Raw genomic sequence first — 20,133 nt, forward strand, 5'->3', positions numbered from 1 at the left:
ATTGTTGGCAAATGTTTGTGAAATATTTGTACTAAGTTTTATGCCCCGCAACAGGTGTCTACACTCCGGATCATGCCTAGTACATTTTTTTTCTTCGATGAAGGCAAGTGAATGTAGCGGTGGTTGCTACCGTTTTGACTTGTTGTTTTATAGCCTACACTCTAATATTCAGAATTATTGAATTCTTTCATAATTGAACTCTATGGTGATGCTTTACTTGCTTGTATTATATTGATGCTCAATCATATATTGATGATGATTCGAGTATCACCCTTGAGATTAATTCACACCCCTGAAGGAAATTGAAGTATTATTTGAGGTTTGTATTGTATCTGAAGGTAAATGAAGTATTATTTGAGGTTTGTATTGTATCTGAAGGAAAATGAAGTATTATTTGAGGTTTGTATTGTATGTGAAGGAAGTGAAGTATATTGATAAATGCAGCATGCCATATACATTGCATGATTCACTTGCATCTGAAGTTTTGTCGTGACCTATGGTCCGACCGTACCGGTACAACTTAGCATCGTATGTTGCCCGAGAAGGGGTACGATGCGGCTTCATACCCTCAGAGGTATGAAGACAGAGGACATATGCATTGCATTCACATGCATTCATTGAAGTGATATTTGCAGATATTGTGGACGCAGGGAAGTGTTATACAAACTATTGTGGTTGTTCGAGGAAATGAGATGGTATTGGTTATATTGGGACTATTGAGTTCTACATCTACAAGTATTTCTGATCTTAATTGTGATTCCTGTAAAATGTTGATTAATTTATCTTGTGGTTTAAATATCCCGTCAAAACATTTTGCTTGCTGAGATGTTTCATCTCAGTCTTGCATTACTCAATGCAGGTGCTTGATGCTTATCAAGGGGAGTGAGAAGTAGCGGCACGTTGCACACATTGCTTAAAGAACCAAATAATTAGCTTGGGTTATTGACTTTTGAGGTTCATACTTTAGAGTATGATATAGGCATAAGCTGGTTCATTCGTGGTTAATTGTCCTTGATGAGAATTATATCATACTAGTATGATTCATTTTGTATTGATATATCTCTTTTGCTTCTGCGATGCTTATAATTACAAAGGAGATGCTGCCAAATTTTATTTTGCTTAGTGTTCGGTTGTTGGTAGTGAAGTCCAGTAGCATCTCAGTGTGTTTGGGGATCCCGAGGTGTTACAGGGCAGCCCCTAGTGCTATTGCCTTCTTCGGCGGCATGACGAAGGTGAATGTTTGCCGAAGGTGGTCGTTCGAGTTCATCGGAGGTGGGCGCCAATGTTGTTCACTTGTTCTCAAATGCTGTGAATCAAGAACAAGGCAACACAATCGTTAAAGGTCAAAGACCTTCATCCTCCGAAGCATTATCTCCTCTTGGATATAATGATCTTCAGACGAAGGTCATGAAGGACATGCCTTCATCATTTATAACGATAAGAGTACATAGAGATAGTATATAGCCCTTCAGTTCAATCACATATGTATTTGATGGTATACGCATGGATATTAATAGAATGTAATCTACGCATGAACATTAACGGAATATACATCACATTAATACCTTCGGCTTGTTCGAAGGTGCTGATGCGAGAGCGATTACAATTCAGCGTGAACAGTATGGTGGTACTGTTCACCTATTTATAGGCACGAGACGCAGCCCGGGAAAAGTACATTTATAACCTTAACATTTACTCATTACTGTAACATAAATCATTAGGGACTAACTAGTCTTTTCCTCTTCAGCTAGGTTCCATGTTTGATCTTCGACATTGCTTTAAGCCGAAGTTGTTTCCCTTTGGCTATAACTTCGGTCGTTCATTGTCGTCGCTTTGGGGCTATGCCTTTGTCTTGAAGTCCTTGGTGAAGGAGAACACTCCCTTCATGACCCGAAGCTCCCTGTGATAATCATCATTATACTGAAAGTACATTGTTAGTCATATTTTTTAGGACCTTCGAAAGAGTAAGGCCCCCAACAATAACCCTTTAAGTTGTTAATAACTTCATTACCTCCCGTTACTCATAAAGGAAAGAGCCAACTCCAGATATAGCTTTGCATAATCCTTGTGTCTTTTACTTTCTTATTTTCTGGTTTTGGATGGGCCAGTCTAGTGAAGTACATTCCAGTACTCAGGGTGCTATTCCCAATGATTGTTGCAGATGGCCAGATGTTCTGCGGGTATTGCGAGCATTGTTTATACCCGGCTACAAGAGATAACTAGGCCAAGGGCAAGGCTTCTCCACTCTCCTCTCATGGTTTTGGTGGGTTGACATAACCAAAATGTTGGCACAGTATTTCGAAAACCCCACACGTGTTGTGGGTGCTAGTTGAATAAATGCTTCCGCTAAAACTAATCACCTCTGTGATTGCTACTTTGAGTTATTTGGGCATGTGTGCCATCTAAGTTGTAATAACACTATGCACTCTGACTTATTTTAAATTCTGTGGAATGTTGTAACACATGATGCAGCGAATGTCGGTTCATTACGATCTTGGTTGTGAAGGTAAAGTTTGAGATCCTTCGCGATTTCATTAGACACCTGGGTTTATATGGGTTCAAGTGTGGGGAAATCACTGGCGGACAGATGGTTTTCATACTTGATCTCTTATAAATCTAGTCGAGTCGCCGCACGTGCCTTTGCCGAAGGTCCTCAAACTGATGAGTTTTAGTTGTTTCCAAGTTTGTTTTAGGGTTAATAATGTAAGCTTTATCTAGGAGACCTTCGTGACCTAAAGAAAGAAGTAATAGCTTCATCATCAAGAAGGAGGTAATAACTTCATCATCAAGGCTTGGACGAAGTGCTCTAGAAGAACCGAATGTTGCCCTTGGCATCACGAAAGCAAAGGGGGTTGAGGATAATTGCACAACATGTTTTATGGAGGAAAATACAACAATCCCCCCATTAAATTCTGTAGATCACGTGTATAGAGCTTAATGATACAAATGTAATTTTTTAGAAGTTGTACATCGCCCTGTCCCTATAAAGGAGCACAATGTCCATGAGAGGGGGCCTTTGTTGTTCACTCTTTCGTCCGTGTCTAGAACGCTTAGCAACTGAAGCTTGGAATAATGCTTATATATCTCGAATGTATTGCTGTCATCATTTGTAATTAGGAGAAAAATAATAAGGGTGAAGAATATGCTTCATAACTTGTTTCTCTATATACTTTGCTTCATGTGACTTCAATGCCTTATTCAACCTTCTCCCCTTAAATCTTCCTCCCTTCATGGGAGGATACGGGGAGAAGGCTTCACCAATTTAATTGTGTTGCCATGTTTTGGTTTCTTACAAGAATCATAACAGGTGACCAAAACTCTCCTCCTTGAAGCCCTTGCCGATCTAGGCATGTGAGGGTCTAGACACCTCTGTGCTGCGCAGAGAAGAGTTTAGAGGCTGATGAAAACATCACCGCCAAGCCCCCAACTCGATTGGCAACACCATCAGTTAGCAAGAATGACTTGTCCTAGGGAGGATCTTCAACTCCTGTGAAGAAGAGAATCGAGAGATGTGCAAGGTACGACAACTTCGTAGTTACCATTTTAATTGAAGGTATATGAATGAACATGTTTTGAATGTTAATGCATTAGATTATGAACGGATCTGTCGGATGATTCGATTGGTCCCCCGCATCCGGTGACGCAATCTTCTCAAAGTGCCCCAGTCGAACCGGTGCCTCTTACTAGGGCTCTCGAGCCCCTAGAGACTAAGGATGTAAATGGTCGGTAAAATTCGGTAAATTTACAGTACCGTTTACCGGATTTTTCCGGTCGTTTTCAGATTTTTCGGGATATACGGAAAACGGGACGGAAACGGGATATGTTATTACGAAAATGGTACGATAAACGGTGAGACATATTTACCGTATGTTTTCAGATTTCTCGGGAAAATTCGGTATTTTCCTGTATTTCTTACCGTATTTTCTCGGTCCACAAAACAACCAAGGAGACAGGAACTATACCCGTTAGGGCTTAGGGTGTAGGGTTTCAGATGTCATAGAAGATATATCAAGTGATCCAGACGACATGCCACATGATTTCTAGTTTATGTATCGTGTGTTTAAGACTTATATACTATGTGGTTAAAACTTTAGTGAACATGTATGATCATTTATGTGTGGTCATGACTATGTATTGTGTATTTGTGTGGTTGAGACTTGTATGTGGATGTGAATGAACAATCGTGTTTTAAGACTTATGTATTTTGTGTTAAAATTTAAGAGTGTATGACCAATTATATGTAGACAAGATTGTGTTTTGTGTACTTTTGTGAATGAGACTTGTATGTGGATGTGAATGAACAATTGTGTGGTTAGGATTTGTTTATTGAGCTTTCCGATTACAGTTACCGTTTCCCGATCAATTCCGAGCTATTTTGCTCGGATTTATCCGTTTTTGATATACCGGAATTTACCGACCGTTATCCGTTTCTGACTTTCCCGTTTACCGATTTCGACTGAACAAAAAATTATGCGACTGAAAAGGTGAGAGGTTTTTTTTCGACCATTACCGGCCGTTTTCACCCATACTAGAGACTAGCCATCAAGAGCCGAGCCAACCAATGTTCCGGAGTGCACATCATCCAGTACTTTGTTTCGGTTACGGTACCTGGTGAACCAATGGTTGAGGATCTCACGGTATTGATCAAGCCTTCCAATGCGTTGGTCGAGTCCTTCATCCGCCAAAGCTCTACCTTAGCCCCTAAGATGCCAAAAGGTAAGTGGCCATTGTCTCAACTCGATCAATTTAAAATTCATGATGTTTCAATTTATCAAGCATTATTTGTCATTTAGACCCTATCATCGAAGAAGTTATTCTCGATGTCGGATTTTTGAAAGTCAACTATGTGAGTGAAGACTATACAACGAGACAAATTTATTAAGTCTGATTAATCTATAATTAGCAAACTTCTACCGTAGTATCACATGGATGAATCATAGACTAATTATGTTTAATAGATTCGTTTTACTGTTTAGTTCTTATGTGTCTAATTAGTTTTATAATTAGATGATATTTTAATACTCTAACTAGCATCGGAATACTAAAAATCAATGCCGGCTTCGGGTTGGCGGACACAATCCGCTCGAATTCCAATAATCCAGCAGAATTATATAATGGCGAGTTAGCCGAGTACATCATTGGTCCGGACTCAACTCAAGTGCCTCCCCGTGGCAGTTCAAAGAAAAACTAAAAAAAGAAACAAGAAAAAGACAGAGGCGGAGGAAAACCAACCCGAACAGACAGGGGCGATCAGAAAAGACAAGCAGCGTCGTCACAACACAATTCAGAAATCGTCAAGTCCTATCGTGCTCGCCGAAAGACCGCCGCCTCGAACGGCTCGACACGACGACCTTCGCTCTCTCCGCCACCGAATCCACCACAAAAACCACCATATCCACTTGTTGGCCGGCCGGTCAAGAAGACCAAGGACAAGGGAGAAACGAGGGGTTTAGTTGGGCGCGCGGGCGATCTCTTCAGTAAGGCGTTGTGTGGTGGTGGTGTTTGGACGGAGCGGAGATGTCGTCGGCGATGGTGGAGCGGGCAACCAGCGATATGCTCATCGGCCCGGACTGGGCGATGAACTTGGAGATCTGTGACATCCTCAACCGCGAACCCGGGTGAGGACGCACGCACAACTTTGCTTCTTTTTCTCCCCGTTTCATCTGCGTGTTTCCAGTGCTGGTATTACTGTTCTATTGCTGAATGATGGGGTTTTCTAAATTTTATTGAAAGCAGCCTCCGTTTCTATCAAATGGTGGGGGGAAACTACCTTGGGATGTTCATTTTGTGGTTTCTGGTTATTAGTATATGTCGTCACTTCGTCAGTTCATCTTGTTCTTTGAAGGGAAAAACTGGCTTGGGAGTGTTGGGTCCTGAATTATTCCACCAGTTATAAAATTTAGATGTCGAAGTGTGTTCTGCGATTAAAAACAAATTCTGGCCTAGAGCGTCTCCGACAGTTCCCAAAACATTCTCCTAAGGGAAATTTGGATCCATACCATTAAAAGATCACCACTTTGGATCCATACCATTACTATCTCACTTACATATAGGTCCACATGAGTCAATGACATGTGGGGTCCATGGTATATATCTAAAGTTTGGATCTTTTAATGGTATAGATCCAATTGTTCCTTCTCCTAATCATTCATATGATTTTTTTGTAAGATTGACAAAATACATCTCCAACAACTCTCAATTCCATCCCACGCGTGGGGAAAAAAAAATCCGTGGACTCGCGGTCGTGTGTATACCCCCCCACCCCCCCCCCCCCCCCCCCCCCCTGCCGCGAGATTTTCCGCAGGATCTGCGCGGCCGTGCCCCGAGCTGCGCGTCGCGATTTCCCCGCCACAGAGCGGCCCGGATGCCACACAGTGTTCTGCACCGTGCTGTTCCCCGGCAGCGCCACCGTCGCGTAGATGGTGTACGCGCCGCCCGAGTACTCCGCGGCCGGCCCAGTGGGCACGGCGACCCTGAGGGTGTTGTCGCCGTGCTCTCCAGGTAGGTCATCAGGACGGGCACCGCGCTGTTGCCGCCCTGGGAGTGCGAGGCGATGAACAGGCTCCTGCCGGCCATTGTGCTGGCGAGCTCGGTGTTGACGCCCCCCGCGACCCAGCCGCTGGTGGCCTGCGGCGCCCGGAACGCGTTCGCCGCGTGGTTCGTCCAGTACAGGCTGGCGCCGCGCACGGGGAGGTTAGTGCACCGCTGGAACAATCGCCCTGGCGGAGAACATGGCGGACGAGCAATTCTCTGCTGCTGCACCATGGCGGTGGACGCGAAGAGCACCAGCACGGCAACGAGAAGGAGCAGCGCCGACTGGCGACGAGAAGATGCTCTTACTACCATGAGTTCTGTTGCAGGACACACATGGTGAACTTGGTCATGGTTTTTGTATTGGGGCTAGTTCTTTATGAATTTCGTTTAGTGTTTGGTTCGTTGCCACAACCATAAACTGTAATATGCATATGCTTTATTCATCTCCGGTAAAATTTGCAGACGTGACATATTTGTGGATATTTCGTTTGGTTTTTTTCCTTGCCTTTGACTCTTAGGACTGGGATTCGTCATTTTTATGTTGGCTAAATAAGAATTGTTAATTTCAAGATCATGTATCTTTCATGCTAGTAAGAGTTGAGAATTTAAAGAAAGAGGGGAAGGAGCTCTGCTCATAGTTTTCAATTTCAGGACTGCTTCATAATTTTCTGGGTTTCTTTCTGCTGTCACTTAATGTCTGCTTTCAATTTTCCATCTTGTGAACTATTCTTTTCACTTTTGTGCCACGACTTGTGATGGAATCTCTGTTAATTAAAAAATTACTTTCCATTTGAAGTATAAAGAGAATATCTAATTGCTCTTGGAACTTGCTCTAATTATATTAAAATATATGAAAACAGCAACCTTCCATGAAACTAGATCTTTGTTCTAGAAAGGGTGGCAAGAACATTGTTGCATGCATTATTAAAAGAAAAAGAATTGACCCAGTTTTTCATGAAACTTGAACTGCATTGTTGTAATTCTGGTCGTTCTGCATTCCTGTATTGATGTGCCATGATCACCTTGTAGTAAACATTTTTCTATTGTCATATTCTTAGACAAGCAAAAGATGTGGTAAAGTCCCTCAAGAAACGCATTGCACACAAGAACCCAAAAGTCCAACTTCTTGCTCTCACGGTAAATGTGATTTTCAAATCCCTTGCTGCTACCTGGCTTCAATTCATAGACTATTTGTTGGTAGAAACTTTATGGATTCATTGATGGGTCCTTGTTAATGTGCTGGACCCTTCATGTTATCATGCTCCTTGAAAAATAAATTTCCCCCTGCATACAGTTAAGTTGTAAAATAACATAACTGTATTAGCTAAAACAGGAGAGGAATGAATCCCCTACTGCACTGTTTATATGATAAAGGAGAAAAGGTGAAGATTTGTACGGTCATTTGTGGACTTTAAAGGGGGGAAAGCACTGTTGTAGCCAAAATAAAATAAAGGATTGTCTCATTCTAACTATTGGCAATTGGAGTTTTCATTGGTTAATCCCCTGTTGCACTGCCCTTCCAATGGCCATTGGAAATGTTTCCATTTATCTACATGTACCATGTGACTCAAAAAAGGAAGATTAAAGAGATATGAGGATTTATATGATGCTGGTACTATCAGGATTCAGGGGCGAATAATAATCAGAACCTGGCAAGCTTTGCTTAGGACATAATATAATAGGAGACCTTGAACTGGTCTGGTGCAAGCCCTACTGGAAATTGCTGACCACATTTAAATAACCCTTTACTGAATTACAGCATTGTTCGACTTGTTTCAGTTGCTGGAGACGATGATAAAAAATTGTGGGGACGTTGTGCATATGGTTGTTGCTGAGAGAGACATACTTCATGAGATGGTCAAGATAGTAAAGAAAAGGGTATGTGCATACATTTTAAACCTTAATTTACTGATTGTCAATAGCAAATCCTTAATGCTTCTCTTTTGAAAATTTTAGCATGATTATCATGTTAAAGAGAAGATTCTCACGCTGATAGATACTTGGCAAGAAGTTTTTGGTGGTGCACGTGCAAGATATCCACAATATTATGCAGCATATGAGGAGCTCTTGGTATTTTTCTATAAATATAAAGCATATTGTAATATTTTATTGATCTCTGTTTTTAGAAGTTCTTTCTCCCAATGGCCATTGCCTTCCAATCTCCAAAAACAGAATTGCAGAAGATATTGACATTCTTCGTCAATCATTTAATTTTGACAATTGTTAAGCATGCAGTTATATGGTTATAATGCTGAATTGGTACTATTTGTTGAATATCGATCATTTCTAGAACTGATTCAGTTTCTCAATTGTCCATACATATGCTAGCGTGCTGGAGTGGTATTTCCTCAAAGATTGAATGGTTCTGTGCCAATCATCACTCCTCCACAGACTCAGCCTCTCCAAAACTATCCCTCATCTTTACACATTTCACAGCAGGAGGAACTTGAATTACCAGTTTCAGATTTCCCTGCATTAAGGTATACATTTAAAAAAAATATATAATACGATTGGCATGTTTAACTACTGAACTAAAGTAAATATGATGCCAAGTTTTCTTTAATTTATCTTGTGCAAATATGATGTTACATACATGTTTATCATGATGTCATTAAAAAGATTGATGGTCATCGCTAACAGATAATGTGGACTCTCTGCTTTAGCATGCAATGTTATTAAGTTGTCTGAATTATTAGTTGCGATTAATCAGGCTTATTGGTCCATGGGCCTCGATTTGGCACTCCACGGCAACTAGTGTGATCATAAATTTGATTGTCTGCCTAATCAGTGATGACAAATTCTTGATTCATGTCTGATTAGCTTAGGGATGACTGGAGAAAATTTTGAGCTGGCCAACTGGGCTTGGGGACACCTGGGCACTGGGCTTTTTGTTCTTGGTTCACAAGTGATTGACCATGCTTGATATTTGCTTTGTTTGCCAATTCTGTACGCTGGTGCTGAGAGATTCTGATATTTGCCACCAGCAAGAAACAAGTTTGTAAAATTGCCATCAGACCCACATTTCATAGACCCAGCTGGACCCACAATTCATAGACACAGTGGTAATTATAATAAGAAGACAACATTGTGAGTGGCAAAAATCCAATTATCTCGCTGGTGCTATAGTCTAGGAGCTACTTAACCTCTTAGTACTTACCAAAACTACTTGATACTATGCAGTTATACTATATAATATGCATCCTGGGTAGCAGCGGAAGTTGGCAGAACAACTTCTTGACTAGCTGACTTGCAACCTGGTTGATGATTAGTCAGTTTACCGGTACCCGTACGACTAGGCTCAATTAGGTGGTTTGAAAATATTTTTACCATGTTGCTATGGTTAACAACCTAAACTATACTCATGTACAGTGTTTAGTCAAGAAGCTGAGAATATTATGGAGTGTGTACGTTCTGATGCTCAGATTTATCGCTCTCCTTTTTTCATGTTAGGTTTCTCAGTTTGACGCTTCTTGTGGTTGTTTGGTCTAGTGATTGCTTTATATTTATTTCATGTTTTAGATGTTTGTGAACTTGCTGTTGTCATTGGTTTAGCCTATCCAGCATACAAGTTTGGTAATGATTGCGGTAATTTACCAGCCTTACAGAAATTCAGAACGCACGTGGCATCATGGATGTTCTTTCAGAGATGCTGGATGCTTTAGATCCAGGTAACAGAGAGGTACTTTCCTGATGCACCTGTGGCTATTGTGCCATCATAAAATTAATTATGCCTTATAATAAGGAAGAATTGCTGGTAACCATCTTCATCATTTCATGAAATTTTGTTTCAAAACAATCTACTTGCAGTGCAATATTTCTAAATTGTACTTGCAGTGCAAGATTTCAAATCAATCTACTTACCGTGCCAGATTTCAGGGGCTTAGACAGGATGTCATTGCAGACCTTGTGGATCAATGCCGTTCTTACAAGCAAAGAGTAGTGCAGCTTGTCAACAGTACCTCGTAAGTTACCTTGATGACTCTTTTCTAGTTTTATGATGACATGAACAGTACTGAAAGAAAATATAGTGACAGCTTTACATGTTAAACACTGACATTTCTGTAGCGCGACATTTAATATTGTGCAGTATTTATCCTTTCTTTTTCAGTGTAATGAGCCAACTCTATGTCAAATTTTCCTTTTTTAATGACTTGTGCATTCTTTCCCCAGCCCCCACTCATGTGGCTTCCAGCAGTGGGTCTGCCCTTTAGTGACTTGTGCATTGATGCTATGTCTGAACAGGAACGAGGAGTTGCTCAACCAGGGTCTTTCTTTGAATGATGATATGCAGCGTGTTCTGGCAAAACATGATGCTATTGATGCAGGTCTAGCAGTTCGAGTGGAGAAGCCGAAATCTCTGCAGTCCCAAATTGGAAGTTCTTCAACAAGAAAGCCAGATACCATGGAAGAAACAATTCAGAGGTTCAAATATCATACTCCATCTGTCAAAAAATAATTCGTTTTAGACTAATCATACATTCATTAACATATGAATGTAGTTTACATGTATGTCTATATTCATTATCATTTGAATGAACATGGACAAAAAAAAGTGGGCTAGGAAGAATTATATTTTGGGACGGAGGGAGTATTAAGCATCCTATTTAAATTATTTCATAAGATTCTACTAGACGAGAAACATGTATTTAGATTCTCACAAGCCCTTAGAACCAGGGTTCATGAAACTGTTTACCAGGCAAAATCTGGATATTTTGACATAAACATTTTGTTTATTTAAGTTTATATAATCCTATCTGGATTCTGGAATATATCTGACTAGGACCTTAGAAACCTGGTCCACATAAGAGCATAAATCCTATCTTGATGTTTAATTTTCTTTTGTTGTCCTCTTCCCTTGTTGGGAGTACTTTTTTGTCGGACCTTTTTTTCTCCTCCTTAATGCAATCGTAGTCGTAGACACCTATCCTGCAAGAAAAAGGGTATAAATCAAAATATCGATTTAAACAACCTTTCCACAGGTTTACTGAGCCCTGCTTGCAACTGGATGCAAAATTGTTTGATTGTTTTTATCTGCAGTAATCCTACTTATAGTAAACCAACCAGCTTCAGTTTTTCCTCACTTCAAACTTTTGCTTTCTACGTATTTCAGGCCTTCAGCAAGTACAACTGCCACCAGTCAGTCTCCCTTTGGGATTTTAGCACTTCCTGCACCTCCATCCAGTAGTTCAAAAGCACCTGCAATACCTGCTTCTAGTATCGACCTACTTAGTGGAGATGATTATGTCAAACCCGAACCTGCAAACTCCCTAGCACTTGTTCCTGTCACTGAATATTCAGCTGCAGACAAGAATGTCTTAGCTTTTGCTGATATGTTTGAACAAAATACAGCCAACAATAGCAACCATAACCTTCCATATTCTTTTCTATCTTCGACTTCAAATTCTACTATCTCTACATCACAAACATATCATGCACCGGTGCGACCTGTATTGCCTCAGCATTCAGCTGCTTATCCAAATGGGGCCAGATCCAATGCCATTGTACCTTATGATCAGCAGGCCCAATCGAACTCTACAGGTTCGCGGAATGGGCAAACAGCCTATGGAGGAAATCACCAAAAGCAAGCACTAAATTATGGTACTAGATTTCTTTCCTAGTGTTTGGTACTTCTATAATGTTTCCCTCAATCTGTTTATCAAAAGTTGAGGAAAGGCTGATCACTTTATCTATAAGTAATATACATATTTATTGAACTACTGCTTTCCAATAAAGTCCAAGTTAGGTGCAAAACTTTTCACAGTAAATGGGAAATATCATTGTTTCTTCTCAGTGTTATTTTCATGTGCTGTAGGTATAATATTGTTACTTATAGACTTCGTTATAATCATTTAACATATTGCCCGTGTGAGGCTAATGCTTTTTATCAAATAGTTAGCTCGATAACTTTACCCAAACTTGTGTGCCTAGCCAGTTCGTCCCAAGATAGCTCGACCATTTGACAATTGCTTTTTTACAGGCACAGGTGATCAAAATGGAGACATTCCACCAGCACCATGGGGAACTAAGAGATCCACTAACCCATTTGACGACGATCAGCTTGGTGGAATGGCAGTGCAACCAAAAGGCATGCAACCCCAACCAGTGCAACCCAGTCAGCATGGGAACAAATTCATGTCAGCACCACCAATGCCGAGGGGACAGCCAGGAAGAATGCAGTTGCAACAGGTGCCTGGTGCTCAGCTTGGCGCTCTACAACCAACACAGGCTACACTGAACATGCAGTACAGGGGCATGCATCCATCGATGCAAATGAATCATGGAATGGGCATGTATTCCCAACCAACGTTCGGAGGATATTATGGAATGAACCAAACACAGCTTTACGGCGTTCATATGTCTGGTTATGGATATGGTCAGCAATCTGGGGGCTACTATATTCCGAATGCTGCATATGCCTATACTAGTGCAAACGAACTTGCCCAGAGGATGAATGACCTTTCAGTTCAAAACGGTGATCCAAATGGAGCCGCAGCAAATAAGCAGAGCAGACCTGAGGATGCACTCTTTGGTGATCTCTTGAGCATCGCCAAGATGAAGCAAAACAAACCTGCAGCTGGCAAGGTTGGCGGCTAAGTTTGAGTAAAGAAGGTACATAATTTTATCTTAATTGCCAGCAGCAGAAACCTTTCCTGACAGCGCATATAATTATTTTGCCACGTTCTATGCAATGCCAGATGGCTTCTCGATGTAAGCTCATTTGGTAGAAATTCATATTGGGAACTGGAGATTAGGATGCTTGTGGGGAGCCTCATAGCAAATATGTCTATAACTCTACTATATATGAAATTCTTGAGTTCTCAGTAGCAATATGTATTGTCATAATTTCCCTCTGCAAATATTAAGGCAGAATCAGAGATTCCTGTTCTCCCTAGCCATATACCCCTGTTCTTTTCCACTTATTTCTTCTTCATAACAGTTCTAGTTCAGATTAACTAGTCGGGATAGTAATATGTTAGTCAGTACGTTTTTTTAACTACTGTCGATTAGGAAATGATGTTTCAACTTTATATTATTAGACTTTGACAAGCTTTCTACAAGTACCTATTGACCTCCATAGCCTTTGGGAATCAAGAGCTATAATATTTTCTTTTTGACAGTATTGTCGGGTTTGAGAAGACTGAGTAGTCTCAACTAAACAATTCGAATCTCAAGTGGAAAATCCAAAGTACTCAGTGAATGGCATTGTAAAGTATACTTGATAAGCTTTCTACGAACTACTCATACAGCCCAAAGTTTTAGAGAATTAAGAGAAAATGTACTCGAAGTGATAAACTTCCTATCAGGATGGCCTAATCGTTTTTCTTCGTCACCCTTTCTAGTTGTAGGAGTGTCTTGATCCTTAGGCCATATATCTTCCACTTATTCATGTGTAAACCTAATAAAATCAATATAGAACATTTAGGTAGTATAACATTCTTAGAAGGGTTGAAACACAGTCATTTTACAATGAATTCACCTACTCTTGTAGTTTCTTAGTGCAACTTCTTGCATCTTTTATGTTGGGTGGTGAATGGTTGACACTTGAGATAGCATTCACGCTTGGCATGTCCTCCTCCTCCTCATCCCCTTCTTGAAAAGGAATCATCCTTGACTCTGATTCTTCTAGTCCAAAGAATGGTGTTAAGTCAGCAACGTTTAAGGATGTGCTAACACCATAATGTTCAAGGAGCTCAATCTTGTAGGCATTATAATTGATCGTGGTCTAAATTATGAATGGAACATCTCCTCGAGGCATCAACCTAGATTTACTCTTCTTTGGGAAAACAATATTTGCAAAGATATATGCAAACTAAACCTCTAAGCTCAAATGTCACCTTCTTACGATGCTTGTTTGCACATTCAACATAGTGCTTGGATCTTTTATTTATTTCTTCTTTGACATTATAATGAATCTTCTTACATATGAAGCGCGCTTTGAAGCATCCATGCTACCCCTTTTCTACAATAGTAGAGGCAACAAATTGATTAGAGGAAGTGGTTTGAAACCATATCCAACTTCAAAAAGACACATATTAGTTATAGACTCTATTGCCATATTCCAAGAGAATTCCATATGTGGTAAGCACTATTTGCACACCTTCAAGCTCTTATTTGTCAAGGCTTACAACATCATAGAAAATGTTTTATTCACTATTTCAGTCTGCCCATCCTTTTACAGGTGGCAAGTGATGGGAAAATAGTGGCTTATACCATGTTTGGCCCATAACAGCTTACAAAAATACCTCAAAACTTGATGTCATGGTCTAAAATAATGGATTTACATGCCATGCAACCTTACAATCTCCCTAAAAATAGAGGCTATGTGGGTAGCATCATCGCTTTTATAATATGGTTTAAAATGTGTCATTTTAAAGTGTGTTTGGTTGCAATGATAGGACGAGACGGGGTGAGACGATCTCTTAAATAAGTTTGTTTGGTTTAGAGTCAAGGGTTAGGACAGGATTATCCCAGTGTTGACCCCAGTTGTCCCTCAAAATTGGAGGGACGAGAGAGGATATCAGGAGACGTCCCTGCCCTGGGTGTTCGCAACCAAACAAACCCTTAGAGAACCTATCGACAACGACAAAAGTTGAATCCATGCCCCACCCAAAACAAATATGTGGTAATGTCTTCCCAAGGAGCACGGGAACAAACAAGGGAGTATATAAACCATGGCGGTTTCGTTTTGACTTAGCTTTGTGGCAAGCGACACATCTTTGCACAAGTCTTTCTACATCCATTCTGATCTTTGGCCAATAAAAATGGTCAGCCAACTCATAGGTCTTTTTCCATCCAAAGTGACCCATTAGTCCACCTACATGTGATTCCAGTAACAACAAGAGTCTAATAGAGCAACTTGGAATACACAATTTGTTAACCATAAACAAAAATCCATCATGTATATGATATTTTCCCATCATTTTCTAATTGTACATTTTGCATAAGGTTCTAAATAGTCATGATCAACTAGGTATAGTTCTTCAATGTTTTCAAGTCATGGTAACTTTATTTTGAGTTGATCTAACACAACATTCTTATAGGATAAAGCATCACCAACAATGTTTTCCTTGTCTTTCATATGTTTCACAACATATGGAAAAGTTTCAATGCATTGAACCAATTTGGTGTTTCTATGTTTTAGTACTTCAAAGCTTCATGACCAGTACTAATAAAAATTCTTTTTGCCATAAGTAATGTTGCCAAATCTAAGTGCTCTTACCAAAGCATATAACTTCTTGTCATACACCAAATAGTTCAAATGTACCCCCCAACTTCTCACTAAAATATGCAATGGTTGTCCATTTTGAATGAGAACACCTCCAATATCATCCCACTTTTAGCACATTCAACCTCAAAGGTTTTAGTGAAATTCGGCAACATAAGCAAGGGGCTTTGGATAACTTTTTTCTTCCATTATTGGAAAGATTTCTCTTATAGCTCACCCAGCTGGAAGGCAACATCTTTGTTTGTTAACTAATTTAATGGAGTACCTATGGTGCTAAAATCTCTAAAAACCTCCTATAAAAATGTCACACCCGGATTTCAGGGGCACCAAGACCCGGGCGCGAACATAATCACCAGGTGTGCTGGGACCAAGTCTCACACATATGATGAATCATGGCACAGGATCGAATGTCACATCTTTATATATAACAGGAGTTCTATACAAAATAAATAATTACATTATAAGGAGACAACGGTCCAGCAACCCAAAGTTGACTGGGAGACGACGACCTAGACCTCTCACGAACACATTACAGCGTCCTCCATACGCATCATCTTGTGGTACCTGTTCTTGACCTGTGGGGGGGTGTGAGATAGCAAGAGTGAGCTCACATACGTTCATCGCTCAACAAGTTGTGGGGAATAATGTGTATGAACTCGCCAAAGGTGGGAGCTCATGTGAAGTGTAAGGCTTACCAAAGAGGATGGCTGAAGCTGAGCATTGCTTTTAAAGTTGGTCAAAATTTTATTAGCCATTACTAAGTATAAGTAAATACCATCCCAATTAAATAGTAGAACAGAAGTAACAACATCACCTGCGATGCAATGCATATGACAAATTGAATTTAAGTTCCATAGATTAATCATGTGAGGGTCCGAGCTGCTCATGACCGTGAGCACGGCTAGTATACCAGTTTTACACTCTGCAGAGGTTGCACATCTTTACCCACAAGTCATGTTACCCATCTGCCAAGGGATCGCGACTTCCCATACACCTCTACCGAGGAGGCGAGGCAGGGTAACACTACGAGGCCTTTACAAAGTTCCACTAGCTTCAGAAAACCCGCTACAGTTATAGGAAGCTCCAATGCAGGAATCCCTTGCAGGACCGCCATCGCAGCAAAATCCTCCCGAGGGCCTCCCTACACTGACCACTCCCCTACTGCCCTTGCCCCTTTCGGGTAAGGTAGTCTTCCACTAGCTTTCCTAATTAATCGGCCAAGGGCGTCCCATTATACCCTTGTGGTAGCACTGTTTTCCCGGGTGGTCGCTCCATGTTCCAATTAACATAATGATCTTATCATGAACAGTGATAATAAATAGATAATAAAAGTATAATCGTGAACAATGTATCTTCATACCCAAAACCACATAAAGCACTAGCAAGTACTACCCAAAAAGTTCAGTGGTAAACAAGGTATAAAGATAATCAAACTTGGGTAACCTATTGGGTCCCATCAAAATTAACCTATGCAGATCATTATGATTAATTAGAACATGAGTGGGTAAAAAGAAGTGATCAAGGGCACAACTTGCCTGGGACTTGAGATTACAGGTACCAGGATGATCTTCAGGTGACTCGTGACCTCACTGCTAAACGTAGCAATACATACAAACATGTATAGGCAAAATTAACATCACACCATACATAAGAATATATTGTATAACAATGATCTACGTGTTGCTACGAGACTAACGCAACTTGAATGGATCAAATCGGAGTGAAAACGGAGGAGATACGAATTTCCTAAGGTTTTATGTATTTGATAAGAGGTTAACTAAGAAATAAATTTTAATACCATTTTCATGTTAAAACAGAGACACAGGGTGATAAACAACATTATTACAAAATTATAGAAACTGAAATGGATTAATTTGGACTGCATATGAATTTTCTATGAATTAAACCAATTCTAGCATTTATTTCTACATTAAAAATCCAATTCTATATTTGTTTTCTGATTTTTCTGACTCTCTGGACTGGGCGCACTAATACAGAGAAGTTCAGGGGCTAAGCCGCAAGATCCCTAAGACTCAGCCCACATCAGCTATGGATGGCGGGTTGATTACTGCTTTCCTCGGAGTCTCTTTAGAAAAATGCCCCACGAAAGGGTATGGATCTATCCTGGCTGTCCGATTCAAGATCTACGGTTAATATAATGTGTGCGCCAGCGGCCATACGATCCTAGATCTACGGCGATGGATGAGCCCGTGCGAAGCGTTACCTTGTCTTAATCCAGTGCGCTCATCTGCCGATCCACGGCCACCGTGAACTCTCCCACCTCCACCTTCTTCATCAGCTCCAGCTGCGGTGGCCAGCGCGAGCCCGGGCTGCACGCGATCTAGATGAGCATAGCTTCACAGACCACGACGTACTCGTGGAGGAGGAGCACGCCGAGGTTGGTGCCGAGGGATCGAAGAGGACGCACGGCGCTTGTGGCTCCCGGTACTCCGGTGGCGGCTTCGCCCAGCGCACAGTCTTCATGCCCCGGCTCCTCTGCATAATTGTCGAATTCGCGGCGGCCCTGGATTCCAAGCGTCCCGGCGCCCTATTCGAACCCCATGCTGAGGTCCAGGAGGTGGCCAATCGTGCCCTTGACGGCGGCGGCAGACCCCTTCCCCAACCCATCCTGCGCAGACACCCGATTCTCCCATGGTGGTTGGCTCGGCTATGGCTTGGGTACCGGGGCGGGGCTCAGGTTTTATAGGCGCGGTGAGCCGGTCAGGGCGGCGGATATGGCGCAACGGCCCCCGGTGGTCGGCCACGCGAGTATCACGGGAAGGGAAGCAGGCAACAGGAGAAGCGGAGGATCCTAACAACCGATCTAGAAGAAGCTACTGCCATCTGGGGCCCACACGTAAGTGTAATACTTGGCGCACCCAGTCATGGGCCAGGCGGGTGACATACTGGGCCGACTCCCAGGGGTTCAGCTGGGCCGAGAGTCAAGGAAAGGGGCCCAATATTAATAGTAGAACACTTTTTTCCTTTTATTGTCTAGCTTTCTATTTTCTTTCTTTTCCATCTCCTCAATTTATATTTCAAACTTTGGTTTGAAATTAGCACACTCAATTTAAAATGCTCAAGCAAATAAAACTCCAGCATGAGATGCAAGGTTAACTTTATTTATTTATTTATTGGTCACCCGACTATTTTAATATAACTAATTGATTATAAAAGAAAAGGTCCCAATAACTTCTAAAGGTAAAACAAAATCTCAAACCTTGTTATAAATATATTTATTTATTTATTTAATTTTTTTTATTATTATTTTATACCAATTTTGGGCTTCACAAATCCTACCCCCTTAACAAAAATCTCGTCCTCGAGATTTGTAAGAAAAAGGGATACAGAAGGATTGGTTTGTGATTCGTCTTTTAGTCCATAATAGGTTTAAGATCCGGAGTTTCATATATTTTTTTATAGACAATAGTGGGTGATTAGGAAGGCCTGGGTATATATGGGTATAGCCACTTTATTATGCAAGATGAATGATATCTTTAAAGCATATATAGTTTTGGGTAAGAAGGAGTGGGGTAAGAAAAGACTCCATCCAAGATTGTGGATCATGACTCATCTTGGTGACCTCACTTGATCCTTGAAGACTTGAGTTGGTGCTCATCCTTTCTTGATGAAGTTGATCATCTTCTTCGGTCTTGTCTCATTGATTATGAGTTAGTGTATATTACTGGGCTGGAGAATATGGTTAAGATAGGTATGGATGAGATAGACTACCTGATGTAGGTCAAAAGTTTGTTTGATGTTAGGTGGGGATAGGCAGATCATGCAATCCATCAAGACTCTATTGGTTGGGTTGGTCTCTCATTCTTTATTTAGTGTAGGGTGAACTAAGTTAAAACATGTGGAGAGGGTCTAATCTATTTCACAAGTATTAACTGGTCCATTAAGTAACCACTTTAGATTAGATCATATTAGGTTAGATGGGATCTAGATTAGATTGGTATGACTAGCTTGACTAGATAAGATCTAATTAATTTGCATTAGATCATGGTTGTTAAACTGGGGTGGATAAGTATGATTATTAGGATAAGATGGATCCATAAAGATAAGATGGAATCTTTTGAGGTTAGTAAGATCTATCAGGATATGATTGAATCTTTTCGGGATAAGATGGATCTATTAAGATGAGATAGATCTTTAATGAAGGATAATCTAGATTTATTTAGTTATCTTATGAATTATATTTATGCCTATATGTATATGCAGATGTAATTGTGGACATTACTCCACAACTCATCACAATCAATCAAAGATCCAAATCAAACAAGTATCATAAGAACAAACATTCAAGTTCATAGATATCTATAAAAATAGTTTTGTTTTTGTTCCTAAGAGTAGGTCTCCTATTCCTAAAG

General features: G+C 40.7%; 1 protein-coding gene across 2 annotated transcripts; it reads left to right on the top strand.

Annotated features, from left to right (window-relative positions):
* The first annotated feature begins 5,234 nt into the window (after positions 1–5,234).
* LOC100281176 (VHS and GAT domain protein) lies at positions 5,235–13,432 on the top strand. Of its 2 annotated transcripts, none has more exons than NM_001154095.2 (10): positions 5,235–5,618; positions 7,593–7,671; positions 8,314–8,412; positions 8,491–8,604; positions 8,863–9,014; positions 10,132–10,213; positions 10,411–10,496; positions 10,777–10,956; positions 11,645–12,132; positions 12,512–13,432. In NM_001154095.2, the coding sequence occupies exons 1-10, from the start codon at positions 5,518–5,520 to the stop codon at positions 13,126–13,128; spliced, it is 1,998 nt and encodes a 665-aa protein (NP_001147567.1). In that variant the 5' UTR covers positions 5,235–5,517; the 3' UTR covers positions 13,129–13,432. The 2 variants fall into 2 exon arrangements, with proteins under 2 accessions (NP_001147567.1, XP_008643593.1); XM_008645371.3 differs by lacking the exon at positions 5,235–5,618 and adding an exon at positions 6,214–6,870 and having other exon boundaries at positions 12,512–13,430.
* The last annotated feature ends 6,701 nt before the right edge of the window (positions 13,433–20,133 follow it).

The sequence above is a fragment of the Zea mays genome, chromosome 5 (genome assembly GCF_902167145.1).
Source record: "Zea mays cultivar B73 chromosome 5, Zm-B73-REFERENCE-NAM-5.0, whole genome shotgun sequence".
Lineage (NCBI taxonomy): Eukaryota > Viridiplantae > Streptophyta > Magnoliopsida > Poales > Poaceae > Zea > Zea mays.

Coding starts and splice junctions, on each gene's coding strand:
- LOC100281176 (NM_001154095.2), top strand. CDS start 5,518: ATGTCGTCGGCGATGGTGGAGCGGGCAACCAGCGATATGCTCATCGGC. Junction 7,672..8,313: donor TCCAACTTCTTGCTCTCACG/GTAAATGTGATT, acceptor GACTTGTTTCAG/TTGCTGGAGACGATGATAAA. Junction 8,413..8,490: donor TCAAGATAGTAAAGAAAAGG/GTATGTGCATAC, acceptor TGAAAATTTTAG/CATGATTATCATGTTAAAGA.